The 27,496-nt window shown below is 41.1% G+C and overlaps 1 protein-coding gene across 2 annotated transcripts in view; it reads left to right on the forward strand.

The window, feature by feature from the left end:
- FBXL5 (F-box and leucine rich repeat protein 5) overlaps positions 1-27,496 on the forward strand; it is a 59,399-nt gene that overhangs the window by 4,682 nt on the left and 27,221 nt on the right. Inside the window, exons 1-6 of one of the 2 annotated variants that reach the window (XM_037898031.2) lie at positions 8,981-9,293; positions 13,412-13,627; positions 17,470-17,565; positions 19,109-19,274; positions 22,701-22,883; positions 24,193-24,318. In XM_037898031.2, coding sequence (XP_037753959.1) covers positions 8,988-9,293; positions 13,412-13,627; positions 17,470-17,565; positions 19,109-19,274; positions 22,701-22,883; positions 24,193-24,318 — 1,093 coding nt within the window. In that variant the 5' untranslated portion in view covers positions 8,981-8,987. Of the gene's footprint in view, positions 1-8,980; positions 9,294-13,411; positions 13,628-17,469; positions 17,566-19,108; positions 19,275-22,700; positions 22,884-24,192; positions 24,319-27,496 lie in introns of those variants that run through there. The other variant, XM_037898032.2, reaches the window with a different exon arrangement.

Below are 27,496 nucleotides of genomic sequence, written 5' to 3' on the forward strand. Positions count from 1 at the left end.
TTTGTTTCCATCTCTGCTGTGCTCCACCCAACCTTTGCAATTATCTGCATGATCATCAGCCCTTCTAAAACAACAATGTTGTTTGCCGTAATCTTTATTTGTTCAAATGTAGTGGCTTTTTATTAAACTTTACTAAAGCCTTTAATGGAATCGCAGAGCAATTGATAATTTTATGTGCAAGAGATGATAGCCTTGTATCTACTGAGTTACAGGCTGTGAGATTGTGAGTTCTATTTAGAGTTCTGTCATGGACTTGGAACAAATCCTGTCCTGCATATCACAGCATGCATAGCGTAGGATGGGCTGCTTTGACTTATGGTGGCTTGTTGCATCTGAATAGTTGGGAGTGTTAGGTGCATTAGCCGGTTCTCTTACCATTCATCTGGCACCAATGTGCTTGGGGATGGGGAGGTAATATGCTGTCTTAGTGCTCCAGTTATTTCTGATGACTGGTTAAAGTGGCTTTGCAGCCCTAGAAGTTGAGCTACTGTAAAGATTCCACCATGGAGCCCAGAATCAGGCCCTTTATGTGTGACCTCGAGCCTTGTCCTTATTCTGTTCCTCAGTTTCTTCATCTGTAAAATGGAAATAATAGTATTTAGCCACTGCACAAGGGAGTTACGATGATAAATTCACTAATGCCTGTAAAGTGCTTTGAATTATACACACATCCTAGTGTTTCATAAAATTAGAACATTGAGAATTATTGAATATGTTAAAAGGCTAGTTGATAATCTAATGGCTTCTAAGATTTAAGATACTGTTCTACTATGAGAAGTAGTATGTTAAAATTAGGCTTGGTAGAATTTGATTTTAATGTATAGCTGTTGGTAAACATCGATTTCAGCTGACACAAACAACCCCCCCAAACAGTTGATAACAGTGGGCGTACCTACGGATTGGGTGGCGTTGGCCATGGAAGGAGCCCTCTGTTGCCTTGCTGTCACAGGAGTGAGGGAACAGCGCCACTACAGTGGAGTGGCAGAGGGCTCCCTGCACGGCTGTGGGGCAGGCACAAGGTACTGTGGAGGCTGCAGTTCTCCTGGCCTAGCGGGGCAGAGGCTTCTGGCCAGGACTGTGCAAGGAAGAGTCCTTGTTATCCCTGGCCGTAGAGGAGACCACCTCGCTGCTGAATAGCTTTGGCCATCGGCAGGAGTCATTCAGTAGCAGGGTGGCTTCCATGCAGCTGGGGATTTGTCCTCCTATTCACTCATTCAGCTGTGCCCTGCCAAGACCCCAGCCTTCCTCATACCTTGTGCATGGAGGGAACCTATATCACCAGCCCTGTGGCCTTGCAGGCACCCCTCTGCAGTTCCGCTGTCATGGCCCCACTCATTCATTCATTAGCCATGAGTGTGGGAGCTGTCCCTGTGCAGGAAGAGTTTAGCATTGGTATGGCCTCCCCCCGGCCAGGACTCGTCATCCTCCTTCAAGTCCTGATTGGGGGGTCTGTACTCAAGGCCAGAACAACTGCAGCCTCCCCTGCACCTTGTGCCCTGGTGTCTTGGGCCCCTTGGCTGCACAGGGAGTCCCCTGCTGCAGCATTGTCAGCACTGCCCTAACCCTGATCCCAACTCTACCCCCCACAACTGTAAAAATAAATACAGTTAAAAACAGAAAAAAAAACCCCTTAAATATAAATTGATAAAAATAATCTAAATTAGAAAAAAAAAAAATCAAGTTCTGCCAAGACAAAATTCTAGTTTATTCATAACTGCTTGCTGGTTGTATCAAAGCTGTATCTAGCTATGGTGACTAAAATACGCTTTTACTGTTTTTTTAAATCATGTTAAGTTTTCTGAGCCAACAAGCGTAATCAGAGTAGTTGGAATCCATTCTTTCTCAGTCATTGGCAGTATAATTATTTACTAAGTTTCAGTTGCAGGGCCAATCAGTTATATCTGTAAAAATTACTAAGAGCAAATGTATTGAGCTCCATGGGTGTCAATAGGGGCATTATTTGGTCTATTGAAAACTTTAATTGTGGTGATATGTGCGAAGGAAAGAACACAGCCTTGACTTTCAGATTCCAGGCTGAGTTTGCATGTCTACTGCTTAGTTCAGAAGTAAAAAAGTTTTGAGAAAAAAATCTACTTCATATGAAAATTCAGACAAGAAAACAGTGTCTTATGATGCGATCTTTATTCACTTTTCACACTTCAGCTGCACTTTACATAATTCTATTCTGGGGTAAAACAAAATTTATGGGAGAATAAAGTAATCTGCCCATCTCTTTTCTTCATATTTTTACTGTTTTATCTGAACTGGTCAACTACCAACTAGAAGAAGATCTTTTCTTTTTAAGATCAGAGCAATGTGCCTGTGTCTAGATAATATGACCTATCCAATTTAGGCTTTGGGAGTGTTGTAATAAATTGCATGACAATATTATTTGGTTATAGAAAAGCAAGCTTTTTCTTCTTCCCTTCCCCTGCTGTTGGGATTGGAAATAATAGCTCTAAGGATATGTCTATGTTATGGAGACTGTACTGGCAAAGCAATGCTCGCATAGCCCTGTAGTGTAGATGCAGCCTCTGCATAGAGAAGCGGTTTTTCTGTTGCTGTGGGAACGTCACCTCTCCAAAAGTTAGCTACATTGACAGAAGCACTTGGGAGTATACTGGCATAATTATGTTGATTGGGGTGGGTTTTTTTCACTCCCCGACTGATGTAGCTGTGCAGATGTAATTTTTAAGGGTACAGTAGGCTTGGTTTATGCTTAAACTTTAGATCGACCTAGTTATGTTATTTAGGTGTGTGAAAAATTCACGCTCTTGAATGCCATGGTTAGGCTGATGTAACCTCCAGTGTAGATGTGGCTAGGTCGACAGAAGGGCTGGTCTACGCTGAAAACTTACCTCAACATAGCATGTGTCTCAGGGCTGTGAAAAATCTACACCCCCTCAGAGACGTAGCTATGTCCACCTAACCCCTGGTATAGACAGTGCTAGGTCAATGGACGAATTGTTCTGTTGACCTAGCTAACACCTCTCGGGGAGGTGGATTAGCTACAGCAGTGGGAGAATCTTATTCCTGGAGGAATTCTGTGCCAAAAAAATTAAAAATTCTGTGCACAGTATTTTAAAATTCTGCATATTTTGTCAGAATAACACAATATAATCACACCAGTTTCAATTATTTGGTAATTTATTTCAAAATACCTCTCCAGGTATGTTTGTAACAATATAGACGACAAAAAAGATTCCGGAAATGATTTTTGACACACATTCCTTACTAGGCATATTAATACAGAACTTTGAGAAATAATTCATTTAAACTACAATACAGAAACACGTTTCGTGCACCTCCTCCTCAGAGATTTGGGGGAGTCAGGGCTAACCGAGGAGCTGAAGGAGAGGGAAGTAATTGCTGGGAGTCTGGGTGTGAACTTGGAGGGTTGTTGGGTGGGAGGGAGAAGTGTGTGTGTGTGTGGGGGGGGGGGGGATTGTTACAGAGCCTCCCCCATGCAGACCCCGGCCAACCAGTAGTCCCTCTCATTCAGTCAGACACGTATCCCTGCACCCCATTCAGCTGCCCCTCCTGCCCCCGGCCCCATGTGTCCCTGTACCCCTACTTAAGCACTCCTCCCCCCTCCCGCTCTCTGGCCCTGCACTCCCGTCCCTGTCCCCATGTGGCCTTCCACCCTTGCTCATTGAGCCTGCACTCCAGTCTGCCCCCCCAGCCTGTCTGAACTCCAGTCTGTGACCCCCCTCTCCCCCAGCAGCCTCATGGGCCCCATGCTGTCCGTCCCCTCATATCCTGTGCCTCTTGATATGGCCCCTTGCAGAGGCTGTGATATGGCCCACAGGTAGAGTGCTGTGAGGAATGCAGCCTCTTCTCTTCCCTATCCGCAGTTAGGGCTGCTCTTGCCAGGGAGCAGCTGTTCTCTGTTCTGGTGCAACAGCAGCCCCTGGTCGGTGAAAGGCATAACTACAGCACTTCTCCAGCTGAATGTATTTTCTGCCGGGGTGGGAGGGCAGAGAATCTGTGTGGGACATGAATTCTGCGCATACGCAGTGGCACAGAATTCCCCCGGGAGTAGAATCTCTCCTGTTGTTGTAGTGTGTGTCTACATTGAGGCGTTACAGTGGCACAACTGCAGTATAGTAGCTGTGCTTCTCTTGGGGTTTAAGTGTGGACATACCTCTGGTTACCACTGCTCAGGGACGTTGATTACCTACATTGATGGAAGGAAATCTTTCTGTCAGTACAGGAAGCATTTACACCATGGGCACTACTAGTTAAAGTTGCAGCTATGCCGCTGTACTACCCAACACTCTTACAGCATTGTGAATCGACCTGTGTACTTATCTGGCCTCCATCACTGTATCTGAATGCCTCTCAAATCTTAGATATGTACATGGTATTTATCCTTATCAACATCCTTGTAGGGTAGGGAAGTGCTGTTGTTCCTATTTTACAGATGAGGGAACTGAGGCACAGAGATAGTAAATGACTTGCTCAAAGGAATTCTGTGGCAGAGTCAGAAATTGAACCTAGATTTCCTCAGCTACCATCCTAGTCCAGTGCCTCAACCACAGGGCCATCCTTCCTCTCTGGTGAGCTTATGCCATCACTACTACCTTTCACTAACACATGACACCCAGAGTATGAAATTGACTAGTCTGTCTTTGTCATCCAAGATGAATGAAGTGTTGAAAATGTAAGGAAAATCCTCATTATTTAAGAATCCACTTCATAAATTCAGGTGGTGCTAGAGGACTAGGTAAGGGAAAATTTTAAAATGAGTTCAGTGCTTTTTCAGCTTGGAGTGCTATACTCCTTTATATAGGGGAAGTGTGGTTATTAGAGAGAGCTCAAGAAGGAGAGACAGGAACTGCTAAATTCTAATCCTGGCTCTGCCACTGACTTGCTGTGTAGCCTTGTACTTGATCTCACACCTTCCCCTCTGTAAAACAGGGATAATAATTGTTTACGCTGGGATGCTACTAGGATTATCTTCCTAATTGTCCAGAGTCTTGATATGTAGAGTGCTACATGCATTTTAATTATTGATCTTTCCGGCATTGTTTTGCATTGAGTCATCCTCCTTCCAAGTGCCAAAAAAAGGTGTGGTGACTATATTGTAAGGAGAAACGTAGCAGTTTTCTTACAAAAGTTTGTGTGCTAAGGGTCTTTGGTCTTGCCTTTTTGTCTGTTGTATTTAGATAGTCTTTGGATTTTGCCCATCTTCTCCCAACCTTATCCTGAGATTGACTTTGACATCTAAATGAACTAGATGTCTTTCTGATGACTGGTTTGGAGAAATCCAAAGGTTTCTAGGGTTTTTGTCTCCTATCCTGTCTACTGTCAGTTTTTGAACTGGACAACTGGGATATGTCTATACTGCAGCTAGGAGCAATCCTCCCAGTCCAGGTAGATGGACTCACATGAGTGTGCAGTGTTCCCTCTAATTTTTCCCTCGCACGTGCGGAATAAATTTTGTTTTGTGCACCAATATGGAGATCATGTGTCATACATCACCTCCATATTGGTGCACATAATAAAATTCAAGTGGCGGGGGTGAGGCCGAGGGGTTTGGAGTGTGGTAGGGGACTCAGGGCTGGGGCAGAGGTTGGAATGTGGGGGGGTGAGGACTCCGGCTGGGGGTGCGGGCCCTGGAGTGGGGCCAGGGATCGGGGCTTTGGGGTGCAGGTGGCCCCAGGGCTACAGCGGGGAAAGAAGAACTCCCCCGGCGCTCTCTCCCTGCAGCAGCACCTGGGTTGTGGGGGAGAGGTTTCTCTTCCCACTGTGGCGGGGCTGGGGTCGTGGGATAGGTGCCGCTCTCCTGGCTGCAGCAGGTCCACAGCTGGGCTGGGTTGGGGCCAAGGGAGGGACGCCTCTCCCACCTCCAGCCGCAGCAAGTCCAGGGCTGGGTTCGGGCCAGGGGAGGAGTGCCTCTTGCTGCGGCCAGTCTGGGGCTGAGGGAGAAGCATCTCTCCCCGCCACAGCCTTGAGCACCTGAGCAGCATGTAATAGGTTGCTGTGTGGCCACGCAGTGTACAGCCTGGGGGATCTCAAGTCTTTGCAAAGGGTAAAAGTTGGTATTGTATGTCTAGCCCATGGCCAGAGTGAAAAGTCCTGAGACTACCCTGGACTGAAAGAAATACTGCAGTAGACAGGGAGACTGATTCCCTCCATCCCCTAATCTCAGAATTTTTCTAAAGAGAAGGGTTTCTAGGAGCCAAGATCTCATTTTTATTTGTATTTGGGGCAGCCACCTTGTAATAATGTAGAATGAAATGTATATATTTCTGGTGTACATATTTGTCCTTAATCTGTTCAGCTAAAATATATTAAAAGAAGTTTAACTTTATCCTGTTGACTACTTCTGTTGAGGTTAGGTAAACTTCAAATATGTGACAGAATCAATGCGCTCATTTCCACACTACAGCTTGTAATGCAGTGAAGGGTATGCTGACCTGGAGTTGCATAACTAGTCAGGCACTCAACATGTTTCACTTGCATCACTAGTGGTTGCCAAGAAAGTGACAATATGGCGCTGGAAACTAGAAACACATACGTACCACTTTTACAGAATTTGAATTGCCTTGTAAATTATGGGAAAGATTGCATACATAAGAAATAACTATTAGTTTAGCTGTGACAGTATCATCATTACTGTTGCACATGTAGGCTCCCCTGTACCTATTTCTCATGATTAAGTAAATTAAAATATTTCTGTTGTTGCTCTTTTCCCCTGAAAAGTCTTGATCTTTTGTTATCGATGTCGTGCAGGGACATGTGCTCAAGTCTCATGCTGGATAATATATTATTAAATCTAAATAAAACTTTATGCAGCATTATGATTGCATTTCCTTTTATGAATGTAAAATCTTCTGTGTTATGACTCACATAGCAATTCTAACACAACGTATATGATATTTAGTATGTTTCAGTTTAAATTTTTTGGTTTGATAGCCATCAACCCACCAGAAATCTTAACTGTCATCTCTAAATATTTGATGTTACAAGCCTCAAGTCCTTCCAAATTATCACATACTGACTACCCAGAGGAATAAAAGCTCTTTCTGAAGAAAATTCAAAGGACGAGGATGCTGAAGCCTCATCAGTGAGGTCCGGGGCAAATATTAGATGAAGGGCATAGATCAGTTTCCTGGCTGCTAGGTAAGGAAAAAGTGTAGGGATTTCTGCCAGGAATGCTGGCCCAGAGCCCTGGCTGATGGCTTATATTGGTTTCTGGCTGATAGATGTCCGATGTCCACACTAGTTGATTGAAGGGAGAAGAAACTTTGTTGTCTTTTTTGTTGCTCCAAGGAGGAGTCGGGCTCAGATACTCTTCCTTGTGCCCAGCGGCCAGGAGGATATCTACCCATCTCCCAGCTTTTTTTTTTCTTTTTTTTCTTCATGGAAAGTAGCTCCCATGAATAACTCCATTGCCTATCTCTGTAACTATTCACAGCTTTCGTAGGGAATAGCAGTGTGTGTTTGTTGACAGTTTTATTGCTTCCTATAGGATTTTGAATAGCAGCACTGGTACTGACCAGTCGATTAATTTCGTTGTGCAATTGGCAAAACTGAGATAAATGTCTACATTTTACATGAACAATCTTTTAAAAACTAGAACATGTAGTTTTTATTAAATGAAAACTTAAACTGAAAAAAAAAATTGGCTTAGTTTCCACAATTTGCTAGGGAAAGCTTTCAACTTGCCACTTACAAGTACAGTCCCCCTCTGCTCATGTCTCTTTGTTTATTTAGGATTACAGTTGTCTAAGAGAATCAATGTATTTCTTGCATCCAGTATATGATGATGGAAGATATTAAAATAAAAATGCAAATGTCCTGAATGCTTAATAATACTTCCTTCATTAAAAGATTTTTTACCAAAATGTTGTCATTGTTAGGATGATCTTAATTGTTCATTTCCAGACTCCACAGGATTTGTACTTTTTTTAAAAAAATTTTTTAATTTTTATTTTTCCCTTTAAATATAATTTTGAATGTGCTGTCTTTCTCGCTCACTTTGCTAAAACTGAAAATTTGTTATTTCAAGGGATTTTCCTACTATAGAGTTTATTCCAAGGGTTCTCAAACTTCATTGCACTGCAACTCCTTTCTGACAACAAAAATTGCCAGAAAGGGGGGACCGAAGCCTGAGGCTACTCAATCCCTACTGCCCAAAGACCATCCCTGACAGGTGTTTTTCCAACTTGCTCTTAAAAATCCCCAATGATAGAGATTCCACAACCTCCCTAGGCAATTTATTCCAGTGCTTAACCACTCTGACAGTTAGGAAGTTTTTCCTAATGTCCAACCTAAACCGCCCTGGCTGCAATTTAAGCCCATTGCTTCTTGTCCTATCCTCCGAGGTTAAGAACAATTTTTCTCCCTCCTCCTTGTAACAACCTTTTATGTACTTGAAAACTCTTATCATGTCCCCTCTCAGTTTTCTCTTTTCGAGACTAAACAAACCCAGTTTTTTCACTCTTCCCTCATAGGTCATGTTTTCTAGACCTTTACTCATTTTTGTTGCTCTTCTCTGGACTTTCTCCAGTTTGTCCACATCTTTCCTGAAATGTGGCGCCCAGAACTGGACACACTACTCCAGCTGAGGCCTAATCAGTGTGGAGTAGAGAGGAAGAATTACTTCTTGTGTCTTGCTTACAATACTCCTGCTAATGCATTCCAGAATGTTTGCTTTTTTTTTTTTTTGCAACTGGGTTACACTGTTGACTCATATTTAGCTTGTGATCCACTATGACCCCCAGATCCCTTTCTGCAAGTACTCCTTCGTAGGCAGTCGTTTCCATTTTGTATGTGTGCAACTGATTGGTCCTTCCTAAGTGGAGTACTTTGCATTTGTCCTTATTGAATTTCATCCTATATACTTCAGACCATTTCTCCAGTTTGTCCAGATCATTTTGAATTTTAATCTATCCTCCAAAGCACTTGCAACCTCTCAGAGCTTGGTATCATCCGCAAACTTTATAAGTGTACTCTCTCTGCCATTATCTAAATCATTGATGAAGATATTGAAAAGAATTGGACCCAGAACTGATCCCTGTGGTACCCCACTTGTTACACCCTTCCAGCACGACTGTGAATCACTGATAACTATTCCCTGGGAGCAATTTTCCAACCAGTTATGCACCTACCTTATAGTAGCTCCATCTAGGTTATATTTCCCTAGTTTGTTTATGAGAAGGTCATGCAAGGCAGTATCAAAAGCCTTACTAAAGTCAAGATCTACCACATCTACCAATCTTCCCATCTCTCCTCCACCGCGCCGCCCCCCGCCGGCTTGTTACCCTGTCAAAGAAAGCTATCAGGTTGGTTTGACATGATTCTTGACAAATCCATGCTGACTGTTATTTATCACCTTTCAGAGTAACAGCCGTGTTAGTCTGTATTCGCAAAAAGAAAAGGAGTACTTGTGGCACCTTAGAGACTAACCAATTTATTTGAGCATAAGCTTTTGTGAGCCACAGCTCACTTCATCGGATGCATACTGTGGAAAGTGTGGAAGATCTTTTTATACACACAAAGCATGAAAAAATACCTCCCCCCCACCCCACTCTCCTGCTGGTAATAGCTTATCTAAAGTGATCACTCTCCTTACAATGTGTATGATAATCAAGGTGGGCCATTTCCAGCACAAATCCAGGGTTTAACAAGAACGTCGGGGGGGGGGGGAGGAAAAAACAAGGGGAAATAGGTTACCTTGCATAATGACTTAGCCACTCCCAGTCTCTATTCAAGCCTAAGTTAATTGTATCCAATTTGCAAATGAATTCCAATTCAACAGTTTCTTGCTGGAGTCTGGATTTGAAGTTTTTTTGTTGTAATATCGCAACTTTCATGTCTGTAATCGTGTGACCAGAGAGATTGAAGTGTTCTCCGACTGGTTTATGAATGTTATAATTCTTGACATCTGATTTGTGTCCATTTATTCTTTTACGTAGAGACTGTCCAGTTTGACCAATGTACATGGCAAAGGGGCATTGCTGGCACATGATGGCATATATCACATTGGTAGATGTGCAGGTGAACGAGCCTCTGATAGTGTGGCTGATGTTATTAGGCCCTGTGATGGTGTCCCCTGAATAGATATGTGGGCACAGTTGGCAACGGGCTTTGTTGCAAGGATAGGTTCCTGGGTTAGTGGTTCTGTTGTGTGGTATGTGGTTGCTGGTGAGTATTTGCTTCAGGTTGGGGGGCTGTCTGTAGGCAAGGACTGGCCTGTCTCCCAAGATTTGTGAGAGTGTTGGGTCATCCTTCAGGATAGGTTGTAGATCCTTAATAATGCGTTGGAGGGGTTTTAGTTGGGGGCTGAAGGTGACGGCTAGTGGCGTTCTGTTATTTTCTTTGTTAGGCCTGTCCTGTAGTAGGTGACTTCTGGGAACTCTTCTGGCTCTATCAGTCTGTTTCTTCACTTCAGCAGGTGGGTATTGTAGTTGTAAGAATGCTTGATAGAGATCTTGTAGGTGTTTGTCTCTGTCTGAGGGGTTGGAGCAAATGCGGTTGTATCGCAGAGCTTGGCTGTAGACGATGGATCGTGTAGGGTGGTCAGGGTGAAAGCTGGAGGCATGTAGGTAGGAATAGCGGTCAGTAGGTTTCCGGTATAGGGTGGTGTTTATGTGACCATCGTTTATTAGCACTGTAGTGTCCAGGAAGTGGATCTCTTGTGTGGACTGGACCAGGCTGAGGTTGATGGTGGGATGGAAATTGTTGAAATCATGGTGGAATTCCTCAAGGGCTTCTTTTCCATGGGTCCAGATGATGAAGATGTCATCAATATAGCGCAAGTAGAGTAGGGGCATTAGGGGACGAGAGCTGAGGAAGCGTTGTTCTAAGTCAGCCATAAAAATGTTGGCATACTGTGGGGCCATGCGGGTACCCATAGCAGTGCCGCTGATTTGAAGGTATACATTGTCCCCAAATGTAAAATAGTTATGGGTAAGGACAAAGTCACAAAGTTCAGCCACCAGGTTAGCCGTGACATTATCGGGGATAGTGTTCCTGACAGCTTATAGTCCATCTTTGTGTGGAATGTTGGTGTAGAGGGCTTCTACATCCATAGTGGCCAGGATGGTGTTATCAGGAAGATCACCGATGGATTGTAGTTTCCTCAGGAAGTCAGTGGTATCTCGAAGGTAGCTGGGAGTGCTGGTAGCGTAGGGCCTGAGGAGGGAGTCTACATAGCCAGACAATCCTGCTGTCAGGGTGCCAATGCTTGAGATGATGGGGCACCCAGGATTTCCTGGTTTATGGATCTTGGGTAGTAGATAGAATATCCCAGGTCGGAGTTCCAGGGGTGTGTCTGTGCGGATTTGATCTTGTGCTTTTTCAGGGAGTTTCTTGAGCAAATGCTGTAGTTTCTTTTGGTAACTCTCAGTGGGATCAGAGGGTAACGTCTTGTAGAAAGTGGTGTTGGAGAGCTGCCAAGCAGCCTCTTATTCATATTCCGACCTATTCATGATGACAACAGCACCTCCTTTGTCAGCCTTTTTGATTATGATGTCAGAGTTGTTTCTGAGGCTGTGGATGGCATTGTGTTCCGTACGGCTGAGGTTATGGGGCAAGTGATGCTGCTTTTCCACAATTTCAGCCCATGCACGTCGGTGGAAGCATTTGAGTATTTGCTTCAGGTTGGGGGGCTGTCTTGGGAGACAGGCCAGTCCTTGCATCCGATGTATGCATCCGATGAAGTGAGCTGTAGCTCACGAAAGCTTATGCTCAAATAAATTGGTTAGTCTCTAAGGTGCCACAAGTACTCCTTTTCTTTTTGCGAATACAGACTAACACGGCTGTTACTCTGAAACCTTTAGATAAGCTATTACCAGCAGGAGAGTGGGGTGGGGGGAGGTATTTTTTCATACTTTGTGTGTATAAAAAGATCTTCTACACTTTCCACAGTATGCATCCGATGAAGTGAGCTGTGGCTCACGAAAGCTTATGCTCAAATAAATTGGTTAGTCTCTAAGGTGCCACAGGTACTTTTCATTTATCACCTTATTATCTTCTAAGTGTTTGCAAATTGATGGCTTAATTATTTGCTCCATTATATGGTTCAGCTTCTTTAGTTTAGGTCAGGGGTGGCCAACCTGTGGCTCCGGAGCCACATGCAGCTCTTCAGAAGTTAATATGTGGCTCCTTGTATAGGCAGTGACTCCGGGGTTGGAGCTACAGGCGCCAACTTTCCAAGGTGCCGGGGGGTGCTCACTGCTCAACCCCTGGCTCTGCCACAGGCCCTGCCCCCGCTCCACCCCTTCCTGCACCCTCCCCTGAGCCGCCATTCCTTGGCTCCCCCACCCCCCGCCCCAGAGCCTGCTGCATGCCATGAAATAGCTGATCGGGAGGGAGGGGAAGGCGCTGATTGGCAGGGCTGGCAGCCAGTGGGAGGCTCTGGGAGTGGGCAGGGAAGAGCTGATGTGGGGGCAGGGGGGCTACTGACTTATTACTGTGGCTCTTTGGTAATGTACATTGGTAAATTCTGGCTCCTTCTCAGGCTCAGGTTGGCCACTCCTGGTTTTGGTGTATCGGTATCATATTATGTAACGGGTTATTTACCCACTGAATTTAAAGCTGGGATGAGGGACAAACAGTGCATATGAGTAGAGCCCTACCAAATTCACGGTTTGGCTCCTGACCCAAAAAGATGTGGTGTGTGTGGGTGGTGGTGGTGGTGGGGGTCGGGTCACAAGATTATTTTGGTGGGGGAGGGTGTTGCAGTACTGCTACTCTTACTTCTGCACTGCTGCTGGCAGCGGTGCTGCCTTCAGAGCTGGAGAGCAGCGGCTGCTGGCTGGGCTTCCAGCCCTGAAGGCAGAGCTGCTGCCAGCAGCAGTGCAGAAGTAAGGATGGCATGATGCAGTAGCGCTACCTTTACTTCTGCGCTGCTGCCTGCAGACCTGGGCCCTCAGTCAGCAGCCGCCACTCTCTAGCTGCCCAGCTCTGAAGGCAGCAGCGCAGAAGTAAGAGTGGAATGGTATGGTATTACCACCCTTACTTCTATGCTGCTACTGGCAGGGCGTTGCCTTCAGAGCTGGGTGCCTGACCAACAGTCACTGTTTTCCGGTTGCCTAGCTCTGAAGGTAGTGCAGAAATAAGGGTGGCAATACTGTGCTCCCCCTCCCCAGATAACCTTGCAATCCCCATGCAACTCCCTTTTGGGTCAGGACCCCCAATTTGAGAAACACTGGTTCCCCACCGCCCCCCCCCCCCCCAATCTGTATAGTATAGGGTAAAAGCACACAAAAGACCAGATTTCACGGGGGGAGACCAGATTTCACAGTCGGAGATGCATTTTTCATGGCCATGAATTTGGTAGGGCCCTACATATGAGAAATGGGAGTTGCATATACTACTTTAGATGCTAACTTGACTTGCAAGGATTAAAAAAAAAAAAAAAAAATCCAGAGGGAAAATTAGCCTCTCTTTCTTCTAGCTTTCCAAGACCAACTTCGCCAACAACAATGATTTTCGGGCTCTTCTGCAATCATTGTATGCCACATTCAAGGAATTTAAAATGCACGAGCAGATCGAAAATGAATACATCATTGGCTTACTTCAGCAGCGCAGTCGGACTGTGTATAACGTTCACTCAGACAACAAACTCTCCGAGATGCTTAGTCTCTTTGAGAAAGGGCTGAAGAATGTGAAGGTAAGCTTCCAAAAATAGGCTAAAAGAAGTACTTGTTTAGCTTTTAATTGTGTAATAAGGGAAACTTGCTAAGAGTAGTCATTAGTCTGCTACTTCATTTATTTGATGAGAAACTTTAGAAAACAAAGAATTAGATTATACTCAGGCTTTCTTAGCATGTTACTACAACTTTATGGTCTCAGTAAGCAGAAACTGCAGTGCAAGTTTCATCATTTAGCATAGCTGTTAAATGAATCTTTTTCTCTCTTTGATTTTATATATATAACTTGAACATAAATTATAAAGATTGTTAGAATTAAATATAAAGGAAGATATCTATATATTAGACAGATAAAAGATTAAAATGCTACAAAGCAAAACGCTACTGGCATGATATTTTTGTTGTAAAGAGAATAGTTATGAACACAGAGGAAAGCCTAGAAGATCACTAGTAAGTATTATCTAGGAGAAATTTTGGAGCCTTTCTTTGAAATCACAAAATTCAAACTTGAAAATTTAAAATGAGATTAATTTAACAGCTATGTTACTTGATTAAATGTACACTTCAGTTTCTGCTTACTGACACCATAAATCTTTTCATAACATGCCCCAAAAGCCTGAGTACTCTAATTCTTTGTTTTCTAAAGATATATACACATCTCTTGTATGGAGGTAATTACATTTGTTATGGTCTTTTACTTCTCCTGTACTTGGCCCTCTAATCCGTTTTGCACAGGACTGCTACTAACATTCAAATGCTGAGTAGCTGTAAATGCCATCTTTTTGGTTTGTTTTCAAATCAACCTTTGATAAATATTTTTTTCATTCCAAATGTGGAATTTCCCTTGCTGCGCCCTTCCCATTCTTCTTTTCCTTCAACTCACATTTTGGAATGAAAACTTGGGTCTCCATTCCATCGTTTAACATCCTATATTAAACTTGCCAAAGCAGATGCTCTGTAGTTATGTTAAAGATGTTAACTTATCGCTGTTGATCATAGTCACTAAATGTCGGTCTGGATACTCGATCTCAGTAAAAGGAGTCAAGTAGAGTACGTTTTTCTCTACTTTTGTGTTTTTGTTGCTACAGTGTGTCAAAAAGGTAGACTTTTAGAACTCTGAACAGTATTTCTAAGGTGGTCATACTTTGGGAACTCCTTGTCCAATTCACCTCACATTGTGTAGAAATAGTTTACTTTGGCCCCTGGTGTAACCTGCCAGTGGAGGACAGTACTTGTCACTGTGAAGCTGGGGTGGAGAAGGGTAGAATTGGGCTGATAGTGGAAACTCAGTGCAGCCTGTCCTAAGTGACCCTAGTTGTTTGATGCTGTTAAACCAAGCTCAGATTAAACAAAGTTTCATCTCTTACTTCTGAGTTTTGCCTATATAGGAAGTTGTTGTCAGACATATGTAACCTACATGTTTTGTACTACTGACTAGAGCTGGGAAGAAAACGTTTGTTTTGGGGGGGCGGGGGATCACTGGCAGGTCTCAAAGATCGAAGGAAATTTTTTTTCAGGTGAACCCAAAACTCTTCTTTTTTTTTGAGTTTTCAATTAATCAAAAAGTTGGAAAACTTCAATTCATGTAAAAACAAAACAAAAAGTCCCTTTGATCCCAAATGAAACATTTTGTTTAAATTTTGGGCAGTTTTAATTATTTTTCAATAAAAGCATATGTAATGAATGGCTAGATTTACCAAAAAACAAAACAAAAAAACAGAAGTGGGAATATCCCCACTATACCCAGTATCCTGGTGTTTAGGTCATTCACACGGGATGTGGGAGACCTACATTTGAAACCCTGCTCTGAAACAAGGACATGAACCCAGGTCTTTCACATCCCAGGTGAGTTCTGTACCCACCAGGCTATTAGCTCATTCTCTTATGAAAACAGTTCCACTTAATATCAATAATTAATCATGAACTGGTCCAGAGAGAACGAGAAAATGGCTGTGTAACCTGGTGGTTAGGGCACTCACCTAAGACGGGGGACACCCAGGTTCCAGTCCCTGCTCCAGTGAATGTTTGTTTATATAGAGTGGAGTGGCTTCTACAGGGGAGACTGAGAAGGACCTACCCATAGTCTGGTGGCTAGGGAATTAACCTGGGATGTTGTAAATCTGGCTTCAAATCTCTCTGCTTCAGGATGGGGATTTAAACTTGCATGTCCCACATCCCAGGCGAGTGTCCTAACCACTGAATCTGAGGGCTATGAATCTAGCCTGACATTTCTGAAACAATTTGCTGAAATTGACATGACAAAGTAAGGAAATAACCATTTAACAACCAACCCCCATCTTCATCTTCTTGCTTCTCAGATATTGTCATCAATTTTTACTAGCTTCTCATGTAGAAAACTAACCTAAAAGGAGAAACGGGATTTTTGGGACAATTTTGGTAAATACTTTCCTAGAGCTATTTGATCTGGTTTGAATTAAACAGGTTGGACTGCACTTATGTTTTTCTCTGCAGTATTGTTATGTTAACTTTGAATAGATGCATTTGTTTGTAAAAATCAGTTTTAAGAAAAATGTAAAAATTAAGATTTCAGCATGTTTTCTCTCCTGTCAGTTTTTTTGTATTTGAGTCCATGACCACACTACTGATATTGGCTATCATACACTGTACTGGAAATTTCTCAGTCCACCTATTGGGTATTGTAGCTCAACAGAACAAGAATATTAGCCTTGCATTGTTTACTTTTCATTTCCAACAGAGGGAAAAAAACATAAATAAATGGTAAAATAAATAAATAAATAAATAAAAAATAAAAAAAAATTTTTGATGATGCAAGGTTGGGTTACTGCCTCCTTCCCGTACTATTGCGAAATGCACTGCAAAGAATTTCCTTCTGTCACAATCTGGACAGACTCCAGGGCCAGATTCTTGTTACCGGAATACAGAAAGGGTAACATTCATAGATGAGAAAGGTCTGTTAGCAAATAAGCCACAACGTTTAAAGTAAAGTATATATTTTAAAAACTGACTGTTTCAAAGTAAGTTTCTATATGGCACATTTAGTTAGTTATAAACTGCAAGTTATGATTTAACTGGGATATTTGGTTAATTCATGTAGAGTTTATATAATTTAAAATACAAAGCTAAGCTAGTATATAACTTGTGCAGAATTTCCCATAGAACATGTAAATTTTTAGATTAAATTTATTACTTTAAACTTTTTTGGTGTGGCTGATTGGTAGGCTTTAATCTACAACAATCTTAATACTTCCATGTAAACCTTGCAATTACTTCAGAGTAGAAGTCAGATAATTCATGTGATGACAAAGTAGATTAGAATTACAATAATATAGTATTTGTTAATTTGACTAGCGATGGATTATTGACTTCTTATGAATTATTGATGTGAAATAGCAAAGAAGTGAACAAACAAGGTTAAAAAAATCAAGGATGCTTCATCACAGAATGTACTTTATTATGTTGACTAATGTAGTTTTGTTTTATTTGTGGTACTTCATTGCACAGTGTACTATGTTTTTTAAATAATGAAATTGTTAATATGAACATATAACGTCTCTGAAAATTTTATGTGATCTGTTCTTCAGGATTTGTAGACCTTGGGTTAGCAAGGTTCTGCTATTTCTGATTAATGACATAATGCATTTTAGATTGCAACAGCAGAAATAAATTACAATTTTTCTAGTGCAGAAGACATCTACGAGAGTAAGAAATACGCAAATGATCTCTATACTAAAAGTTTAACCATTTTTAGTATGTTCTAAAAATTAACTCTGCCTTTCCAGAAGTGGTTGTATCTTGAGAGCTATGGGAGATATGGGTCTACGTTTCAGTTCTTAAACCCTGTGGAGAGCTTTTTTGATTAAATCATACTTTTTCTTTTCAGAATGAATATGAACAGTTAAACTATGCTAAACAGCTGAAAGAGAGGTTGGAAGCCTTCACCAGGGATTTCCTTCCTCACATGAAAGAGGAAGAGGAGGTGGGTAGAACTCATCTCTTAAAGCTAAACCAGTTTTCTTATCTGAATGTTTGGAACTGCTGGTCTTCAGGTCCTGAGAACTGAAGAAGAGGTCTGTGTAAGCTTGAAAGCTTGTCCCTTTTACCAATTGAAGTTGGTTGAATAAAAGATATTACTTCACCCATTTTGTCTCTAATATTTATTAAATAATTTAAAATTCCATGTATAGTGGAAGTCAAGTGGTTTTGGCATGACGAGTCTTTTTGATAAGAAGTATTTACACTGAGTGAATTGTACAGGATTTCACCCTAATTTTGGATTAGAAATGAAGAATACATGGCATCTACTATAGAAGTTCAAGGCACGCTTACTTTTTATTTTATGGCTGATTTGATATATAGGTTGCCTCTTAGCCTCACTAGTAAATGGAACATGGAATTTTAAAGATATTTGAACAGTTTCTATAATTTAAACTTTCTGTATAAAATTATGGGAGTAGTGAGTAATGTATATGGACCATTTTAATTTGACAGTTTTGCTAGGTATTCATACTATGACTGGTATCTTAGGAATGCATTCTTTGTGTGTTAAAAAATATAACTATTTTTTCTTAAGGAATACCTTAAGTGTAATGAGAATATTTCATACAATGTGTATTTTTGTTTAATTTTAAACATAATGTCCAATTATTTTAAAATAGCCTCTCTAAAAGAAGATCCAGTAAAACAGGCCAAAGATCTACAAACTTTAAAAGCAAAACCAAAAAATGTTTGATGCAATAAACCAGTGGCCCATGAATTAAGCAGCTTCTCTCAAGCTGCCGTATATATTTGACATATACAGACTGGTATTGTCAGTATGATTCTGTTTTATGTGTATCCAAAAATTGGGAAACATCCTCTGGAGAGACTAAACCTCCCAAATCTGCTCAAGAGAGTAGACCTCTCATGTATTATTAATAATAAAACTTTAGTGTCTTCTACGTGAGGATCTTAATAATATCTTCTGAGTTAAACCCATACTCTTAGCTCCATTTAATATAGGGGGAAACTGAAGAAACAAGACAGGTGTACACTAGAAATATAGGCCAACCCAGATATGTCACTCAGGAGTGTGAAAAATCCACACCCTTGAGCAACGTAGTTAAACTGGCCTAAGTCCCCATGTAGACAGCACAAGATCCACAGAAGAATTCTTCCATCGACCTAGCTGCTGCCTCTTGGGGAGAAGGATTACCTACACTGATGGGAGAACCCCTCCTGTGGAAGTAGGTAGTTGTCTATACTGAAGTACTACAGTGGCACCACTGTAGCATTTTAAATTTAGACAAGCCCACAATTTTACTTGCCCAAGGCCATGCAATCAGCTGTTTGCAGATTTGGGATTAGAATTCAGGAATTTCAGATTCCTCACCTGGCATTCATTACTGTGCATCATGTTGCTCCTTTTGTAATTCCTGTTGTAAACCTTAAATAAAAAAAGTTTTATATGTATCATTTTGAATACATTGTGGCAGCAGTGTGGTTTTTGTTTGGTTGTGGATAACTGGCATTTATTGGTTTAGGTTTTTCAGCCCATGTTGATGGAATATTTTACTTATGAAGAATTGAAGGACATTAAAAAGAAAGTTATTGATCAACACTGCTCACAGAAGGAAGCTGCAGAACTTGTTAGAGGTCTTAGCCTTTGGAATCAGCTGAAGAGCTCTGTGGATGAGAAAACAGATCAAGGTGAACCATTTTTAATTAAACTGAATGCGATTTTAAATTTGCAAGTATAATCCACTAAAATCACTCCAGTGAAGAGTTGTCACTGTACATTTGCTGAATGCTTGTACATGCTTAGTTGTTAGAAAACGGTGTCTTTCTTCAAAATTGCAGTGATATTTTGGGAAGAATATTGCTGTTGTAGATTTTTAGAAGTTTCGATGTGGGTGTGTACTCAAGCATATCTCGTTCTTCCCCTGGCGATGCTTTGTCCAAATTATAGCAAACATGCACAGTCTGGTGTTTAACTTTTATTTTCACGCTTCAATTTCAGATTGTATTTTCTTTTTCCAGACCCTGCTTTCACTGCCTGGTTGAGGGCAGGGGTCTGGAGGTTTCTCAGTGTATATCCTCAACAGAGCAGAAGTTAAGTCAGCTGACAGTATCCCAGGTAATAGAACTCCCCCTTGGCCTTCCTTGTCCAAGGAGCCAAAATGGGAGGATAAGCAGGGAAGGAGAGGGTCGGAAAAACGTTTCTGCAAGATGAATGACCGAACAAAGTGAAACTTCATCGTCACTTTTAGAATGAAATTCGGACAATTCTGAAACACCACCTTGCTTTTCCTTTATGAAACTTAGGATAGGATGGTTCACTTGATAAGGGCCTGTTGCCCATTTAATTTGAATGTTAGAGCATCAATACAATTTTCAATGTAAAAAATACTCATAGCTGAGAAGGTGACCTAGTCAGCTTGGTAGGAAGCTTTTGTTGTTCCACAACATCAGTAATATTGTAATGGGATAGTAAATACAGCACATACTCATGAAACTGACTACTAAGGGTAAAGAAGGTACTGTTCCAACTTGAATCTGTTCATGAAAATCTAACAAACTTGAATTGAAGACTGTAATCCAAACAGTGACAAGATCTGAGACTTCCTTTGAACCACTAAACTGATCAATTTCTACTTTTATAGGCCAAGCTGACGGAAAATAAGATAGTGGGTCAGAATGTAAAATATATCGTGGTCTGTGACCAATCCAATATGGCAGACACATAGCCTGCTGGAATTAGCTCCTGCCATCTCTGAGTGGGAATTTGGGGATAGTAAGACTTCTACAACTTTTCTGTCTTGAGTTTAGTTTGCTTTGGTATCAAAGTGGATTTGTGGGGGAAGCATATGTGAAGGTATGTGATTTTTTTGAAGGAAACATATAAATTCCACCCATTTTAAAAAATGGAGAAAGTATCCATCGCTGATGTCTATTTCTTGTGCACTGCTACTTTCTTTTGAGAGAAAGCAAAATATAAATATTTCATCTGAGGAAGATTTGCTGAATAACAAACACCTTAAATTAGGCAATCAAGTGAACCTGTGCATGATAGCATTTTCCTTTCCTGCCAGAGAAATGGCAAGCAGGACATTTTGTTGGACAAATTCCTTGTCTTGTCCTGCACTTACTTCGGAGGCTTCTTGACACAGGAAAAGAGACTTTGCCCCTCTCCGAACAGTCGTATAAAACCTCATGGCTTGATTTTCATTTTGTCAGTTTTCTGGGATACCATTTGTCTGAAGTCTTGTATGCACTTCAGGTTTGAAGCTCAGCTCCAGGCATACAAATAAATTGGTATTCCTAAAGGGACCAAGATACTAAATGTGGAACCCTGCAAGGTGATCTCCCTTATTGTGCAGTCATTATGGGAGGCTCTGATCTTAGCCACATCTAGTATGTCTTCTAGATACACAAATTGTTTTATGGGAACAAGTTGGAAATTTGGGTAGCTTGCAGAATATGAATGCCAAGTTAGAAAGGCCTAACTTTGACACCAGCAATTCCTGTGGTGAATTGATCAGTTTCGTGGATCACTTCCCTAGTAATGTCTTCGGTTGACCAGTTGTCCAGATAAGAAAACACATGCATTCCTATTCAGTATTAAATGAAATATAGTATATTCAAACAGTTGCTAAATGTTTGCAAGCCAACATCATGAATTGAGGGTACTATTTCTGTGCTTACTTAATTAGAAATCTGGGATACAACCTGAGACTGGGCTCGATCCTGATGTGTAAGAATCCATAAGGTTCAGAAGTTGTAGCCTGCTTCCGGTCTCTGGAAGCAAGTCACCGACTACTGGAAAAATCACTTTGACTTTTTCTTTCATAACAAACTAGTGTCTCTGATACTCAGAATGGTAAGGTAGTTGAACTGTTTTTGAAATCTGGTCTATGAGAATCAGTCTTCTCACATTCTGGAAGCACACATGTAAAAATGGGAATCCATTATAACACACTTACCGTTGGAGAAAATCTTATTCTTTTGATGTAATGGGAAATAATAGCATTGCCTCTATGGGTCTGGTGTCTGAAAGATCTATTTAAGGTGAGTATTGCTTTCCCTTTCTGACTAGAGTTAATGAATAGAAGAAAAAAAGACAAATATTTAGCCTCCAAATCATTTGTACCACTTCTCATGGTCTTTTTTTGTTATGAATGTTCATTTTAAAAATCTGATTCCTTACTGATTGAATTTTTCACACCACTACTATATATTTATTTTGTAGCAGCTAATGGTTATGTACAAATTATTTTAAACACACTTTACGTAAATTCACCCACAGTGAGGCTTGTTAAAGCTACTGCTTGTTTGCTAGGCATGAACAGAAACTAAAAACGAAATATGATACATGTGCTTCAGAGCACTGTGTAAGACATTTACTTGGTTTTGTTTGTTAGTCTTGACCATTCAGAAGTTTAAAAAGGTATTACCTATACTAGTTAATTGCACCCAGAAGAGAATGGGGAGCCAAGTGCAAAGATTTGATGCTTAAAGCAAAGAGGATGTGCTTATGTTGGCTTTCCCCAGTCAAGAAAGCTGAGTGCTTGGAGGTAATAAAAACACGATCCTCATTGGACAGGACTAGTTGCAGCTTCCTTGCTAGCTGCAGATGAGAAAAGTCCCTGTGGCTTAGTACAGTACCCTGAGAATCCAGGAGCAGCCATGGTTTATGTTTTGGCAAAGGTAGGCATACATGTTGTTAACAAGTGCAAATGCTGCTTCTGCCCATTTCGATAAGTTTTCGCTACCACAAAGTATTGCTTCCATTCCACCTGGCTTGAGTAGCATCCAGATTCCTTTCTTGGCCAGACTTCGGAAAAGAAATTAGACTGTATACTCGGTAAAGGAAATGGTAGGGGTTGAACTAAGTTATTGTGATCTTCAGTGGCATTTATAATATAGAACGTTTAACACCCCCTCCCCCTTTCTGAATATTTTTATGTGAAATATTCTTTTAGGTCTTATTACCAAACAAATCGAATGTTTTCTTATGTTTGCTTTAATGCATTTTATCATTGCATCACCTTGGGGAAAATGAGTCCAACCATTATCACTTAACTGCAGAAGTACACACGCATACCCCTTTATTAACACACACGTTTTATATTTCAGAAACTGAAGTGACAGGGCATACCACAAATGTTACTCATCTTCCTCCTGAAGTAATGCTGACCATTTTCAGTTACCTTAACCCTCAGGAGTTGTGTCGATGTAGTCAAGTAAGCACTAAGTGGTCTCAACTGGTTAAAACGGGATCTCTTTGGAAACACCTCTACCCTGTTCAGTGGGCCAGAGGTAGGTGATTGAATTTTTCATCTGTTTTAAAAACGTTTCAAGGATCTGACTTTGGAGATTGCAAAATATAACAAATTAGTATTTTGCGTGACTAATCTAGATTAACTGAGTGTAGGTGCTCCATTTGGTCATGGTGGCATTACACAGCTTAATTTGATGTGATAGAAGTTGATTTTGATAGAGGGAACAACTACAAGCTTAGTTTAATGTTTTATTTTTTGGTAGTCATGAAAAGACAGTATATACAAGAATGGACCCAAGTTAAGTGAAACAGTAATATGCGAACGCGTATGTGATCTAACAAATTATGTTAATTGGTACTACAGCTTAGTAATTGGAAGTAAGGTTAGCATATAGTGTTCTCTATCCTTGTGTTCTAAATGGTGATATTGTGGCTGCATTAGTAGTCTTATTGCAGCGGATTCAGAGAAATTGGTTAGTAAAAGTGAAATATTTCATATTTTTGTTACGTTGCAGGCTTTTCGTATAGAGACAAAGCCTTTAGAGGCTCTTTACATATTGTAAGACTCCAATAAAGGGTACAAGCCACAGCAGCAACAAAACCCCTGTTCCTTTGCAGTTAGCTACATTCGGCTAGTTGGCATTTCACTGTTTCCCCACAATTAGTAAGAGAAACTTCATATCCAACTGGTTGTCCATTGGAAAAAGCTTGTTTTCTATACAACTGAGTCACGTGTGCAGTGTGTAATTGTAAACTCATGATCTATAGCTGTTGGAAGTATTTTTATTCCAAACTGATCAACTCCTGACTAGGTGACATGACCAGTAAATCGTGAGGATTTCATATTAGAAAGGAAATTTGTTTATTTCATGCAGGTTTTTTTGCTTAGTAAATCGATAGTTGGTTACACCAATTGTTAAATGAACTGTGTATATATAAATATACTTATTTTGTTACAGAATTTTAGAAACGGGAAATCAAAATTTTTCAATGAGACGCACCATTATTTCAGTCCTACTTTGCATTTTCATACTGGACCTAGTGGGGAAATATGAAAAAGAGAGTCCTCATTAAGAAATATAACAATAGTTAACATAATGGAGATATTGAAATTGTCTCAGGGAATTCTAAAAGCTTTTGAACATTCACTTTAAATATATTATAAACATCAAGAAATGTATATGTAACAGCCCAATCCAACTTCAGTTGAAGAAAATAGAAAATCTTTTACTTATATCATTGGATTGGATCCCAATATATAACAAGTAATTTCTGGAGTTTTCAGTTATAAAGATCAAATGTTTCCTGCAGTGCTTTTTCATTTATTTCCTTTTTTTGGCTGAGTAGGTGACTGGTACAGTGGTCCTGCAGCTGACCTTGATACTGAACCTGATGAGGAGTGGGTGAAAAATAGAAAAGATGAAAGTCGTGCTTTTCAGGAATGGGATGAAGATGCTGACATAGATGAATCTGGTAGGCAAAATCTAATCTAGAATAAATTGCTATGCAAAATTCCTTTTCAGCTTTTCATGAAGAAGATAAAAACCCCCCTGTAGATGTAATCGTATAGCTATAATTTTATACAGAGGCAAATGTAGCTACTTTTTAAAAACAGTTTTTCTCTTAATTGATTTTAGTACATATATTACAATTATGAATAAATGAAGAAACATTTAATCTGGAATATGTACTTTTACCTTGGGCTAGCAGAAAATATTTTGAATTTGGACAGTTTCAACTAACAACTGTAGAATTAAGATTAAACTAATATACTTACAATTAAAGGAACACAGGCGCACTGGCTCTTGAGCAGTTAGTCGATGTCATCTACGTATTACATGGATATAAAATGTTTCCAAATATGGTACTTTTTTTTGTTAGGCAACCACATTTTTTTTTACTAAAGCAAAGTAGTGGCAACTAGTCATCCTAACCAATGTCCCATAATGTTCAATCTCTGTGAAGTATGCAAAACACAGCACACACAAACTTCCTTTGTCCACAATTTAATGATAGCGACAACATCTTACCTTATTTGTGTTACTAAGGCTTGGATGAATTATGCTCCTATCTCTGTTTTGGCTATCCCATTTCCAGCTCTGTACTCAGTTCAGCATGAGCTGAACATTGGGGAAGGGCAAGACCATGTTTTTTTTAATATGGTCTGTTGGTCAGAAATTCCCCATCTTGAAGACACATTCAGTAGAGTGTGTCCAATTGGTGTGTGAGTTCCAAGATAAAACTGACTTTAAAAATATGTTACTATTTTCAAGTTTTTAGTCTTAGAATCCTGTTAGATATAAAGGTGCTCTTGGATGCCCAGTTGACTTCAGTAACACACAATAGTTTTCCTTTCTCTACTATTGGCCCAGAGTCTGCAAATTTATCTCTTTGTAAACCACATCCAGGATCCTTGCTGTTGTAACCTGTAACTGATTCCTGTAACGTCTTCTACACAGTTACCAATGGAAAAAGTAATTGGCGCTTCAGCTAGTACAGAATGCTGTGTTGCTCTTTGGAGTGAGGTGATCATTATGACCAAATAACACTCTGTATTCTGAATTTCACCCGTTCGTGTCTGTGTACGTTTTGAATTTTTGGTAGCAACCTGTAAAACCCTAAATGGTGCAGAATCTGAAAGAAACCTTCTTCCTGAGCAGTGTTGTAATAGCTTTCTATTGGGTTGGTTGCTCTGTTGGTTTCTGGGGTTTATCTCTATAGGACAGCTAGCAAGATAGACAAGTAGAAAACCACACCTCTGGAATCTACTTCTCAGAGCCGAGCAAATTTTAAAGTGCATCATTAAACGTGTTGTGTTAAACTTTTCATTTACATCCATATTCTTTTAGGCACAAGATATGTAGATGTTTTAAATCTTAGTTTAAACCTTAGTGGTTCTTTCAGTAGTGTCCCTGTGGGTGCTCCATTGTAGATGTGTATGCGTCCCTGTGCAGCCCTGACTGAGATCCCGCAAGGACAGAGCTCCACCAGAAAATTATCTTCCTGGAGGCAGCTCTGTGACCTCAATCTCCTGGTGGACATGGGTCTTCCCCATAACTTTCGACTTCTAAGGGAAATAGGTCAAAGAAACAAGCTGGGGAGTCCTCTCAAGTTCTTCAAGAAGAAGGTGGGGAAGTCGTAACTCATAAGTGAGCGTATGGATAGCCACAAATGATCTCTCTTGCTCAGTATCCTCAGCACCAGTGCAGGGCTACACCATATGACAGGAACTAGTAACGCCTTGATCCCTTTGGCAGATGGCATATTCCTCTGCCACCTTGCAGTTCTATGTCGCCAACTACCAGGCGCTCACGACCAAATATAACTATATAAATTATAACAAACTCAGTGACTGTATTGGCACATCGGGAATCCTTTAAAGGCATCATACAAGAGGGACAATTAGTAGCAAAAACAAAGCTACAATTGGCCTGTAGTGCCAGAGACACAGCAGCTAGGTCCATCTCCACAGTGGTGATGTGATGGGCATCCATGACTCCACTTGTCGGTATTCCCAAAAGAGGCACAGTCCATGGTGGAAGATCTTCCTTTTGAGGGGATGAAGCTCTTCGCCGAAAAGACCGACGCCTCCCTTCATATCTTGAAGTATTCCAGGGCTACCCTCGGGTCACTGGGAATCTATACACTGGGGCAAAAGAGGCGTTTTAGTCTCCAATCTCAACACAGACCATATGTGGCTCAATATCAGCCTCAACATCATTACGAAACGCAGAGGAGGAAAGGGAAATTCCTGAAGTGCAAACTGTCTGGTCTCGTCCCAACTCCCTGCATCTAAATGCCATATTTGACAGGCAGGTCGAGGCACCACGAGACCACTCCCCACAACTGACTGTGATTATATACCCATTCGGCCACCGATTGGCAATATTCTGTACTGCCTGGGAACATAAAATGTCGGACTGATGAGTTTTAGAGATTGTCCAATCTGGGAGCTCCATTGACTTCACCTCCATAGCCCCTCCACAACCCCCTTTCTGTCCCTCATCAGGGACCCTTCTCATGAGAGTTTACGATGACAGGAGATAAATCATCTCCTCCAGTTAGGAGCCATAGAACTGGTACCTCAGCATCTGTGAGGCAAGGACTTCTACTCTCATTACGTCCTAATTCCCAAAAGAAAGGGAAGTTAGAGACTCCTACTGGACCTCAGAGCGCTCAACAAGTTTGTCAAGGCTCAGAAGTTCAAGGTGGTCACCTTATTGACTATCATTCCAAGTTTGGAACAGGGAGACTGTTTTTATGCCCTCAATCTCCAAGACACCTATTTTCACATCTTGATCCTATCAGCTCACAGACGATTTCTCAGGTTCACTCTGGGACATGACCATTATCAATACAGAGTCCTCCCCTTCATGCTGTCATTAGCCCTGAGAGTATTTTCCAAAGTTCTCTCAGTGGTAGCCACTCACTGATGCTCTCAAGGGATAATGATTTACCCATACCTAGATGATTGTCTCCTGAGAGCCTGATCTCTCCAGGAGGCCCACAAAGCTGTCAACACTACAATACACTTGTTCACAGAACTGGGTTTACAGGTCAACACCCAGAAGTCAGCCCTTACCCCAGTGGAATGCCTGGAATTCATTGGGGACATCCTAGATGCCATACAGGCCAAAGCCCTTCTGCCTCA

The sequence above is a fragment of the Chelonia mydas genome, chromosome 4, assembly GCF_015237465.2.
Source record: "Chelonia mydas isolate rCheMyd1 chromosome 4, rCheMyd1.pri.v2, whole genome shotgun sequence".
NCBI classification, from domain to species: domain Eukaryota; kingdom Metazoa; phylum Chordata; order Testudines; family Cheloniidae; genus Chelonia; species Chelonia mydas.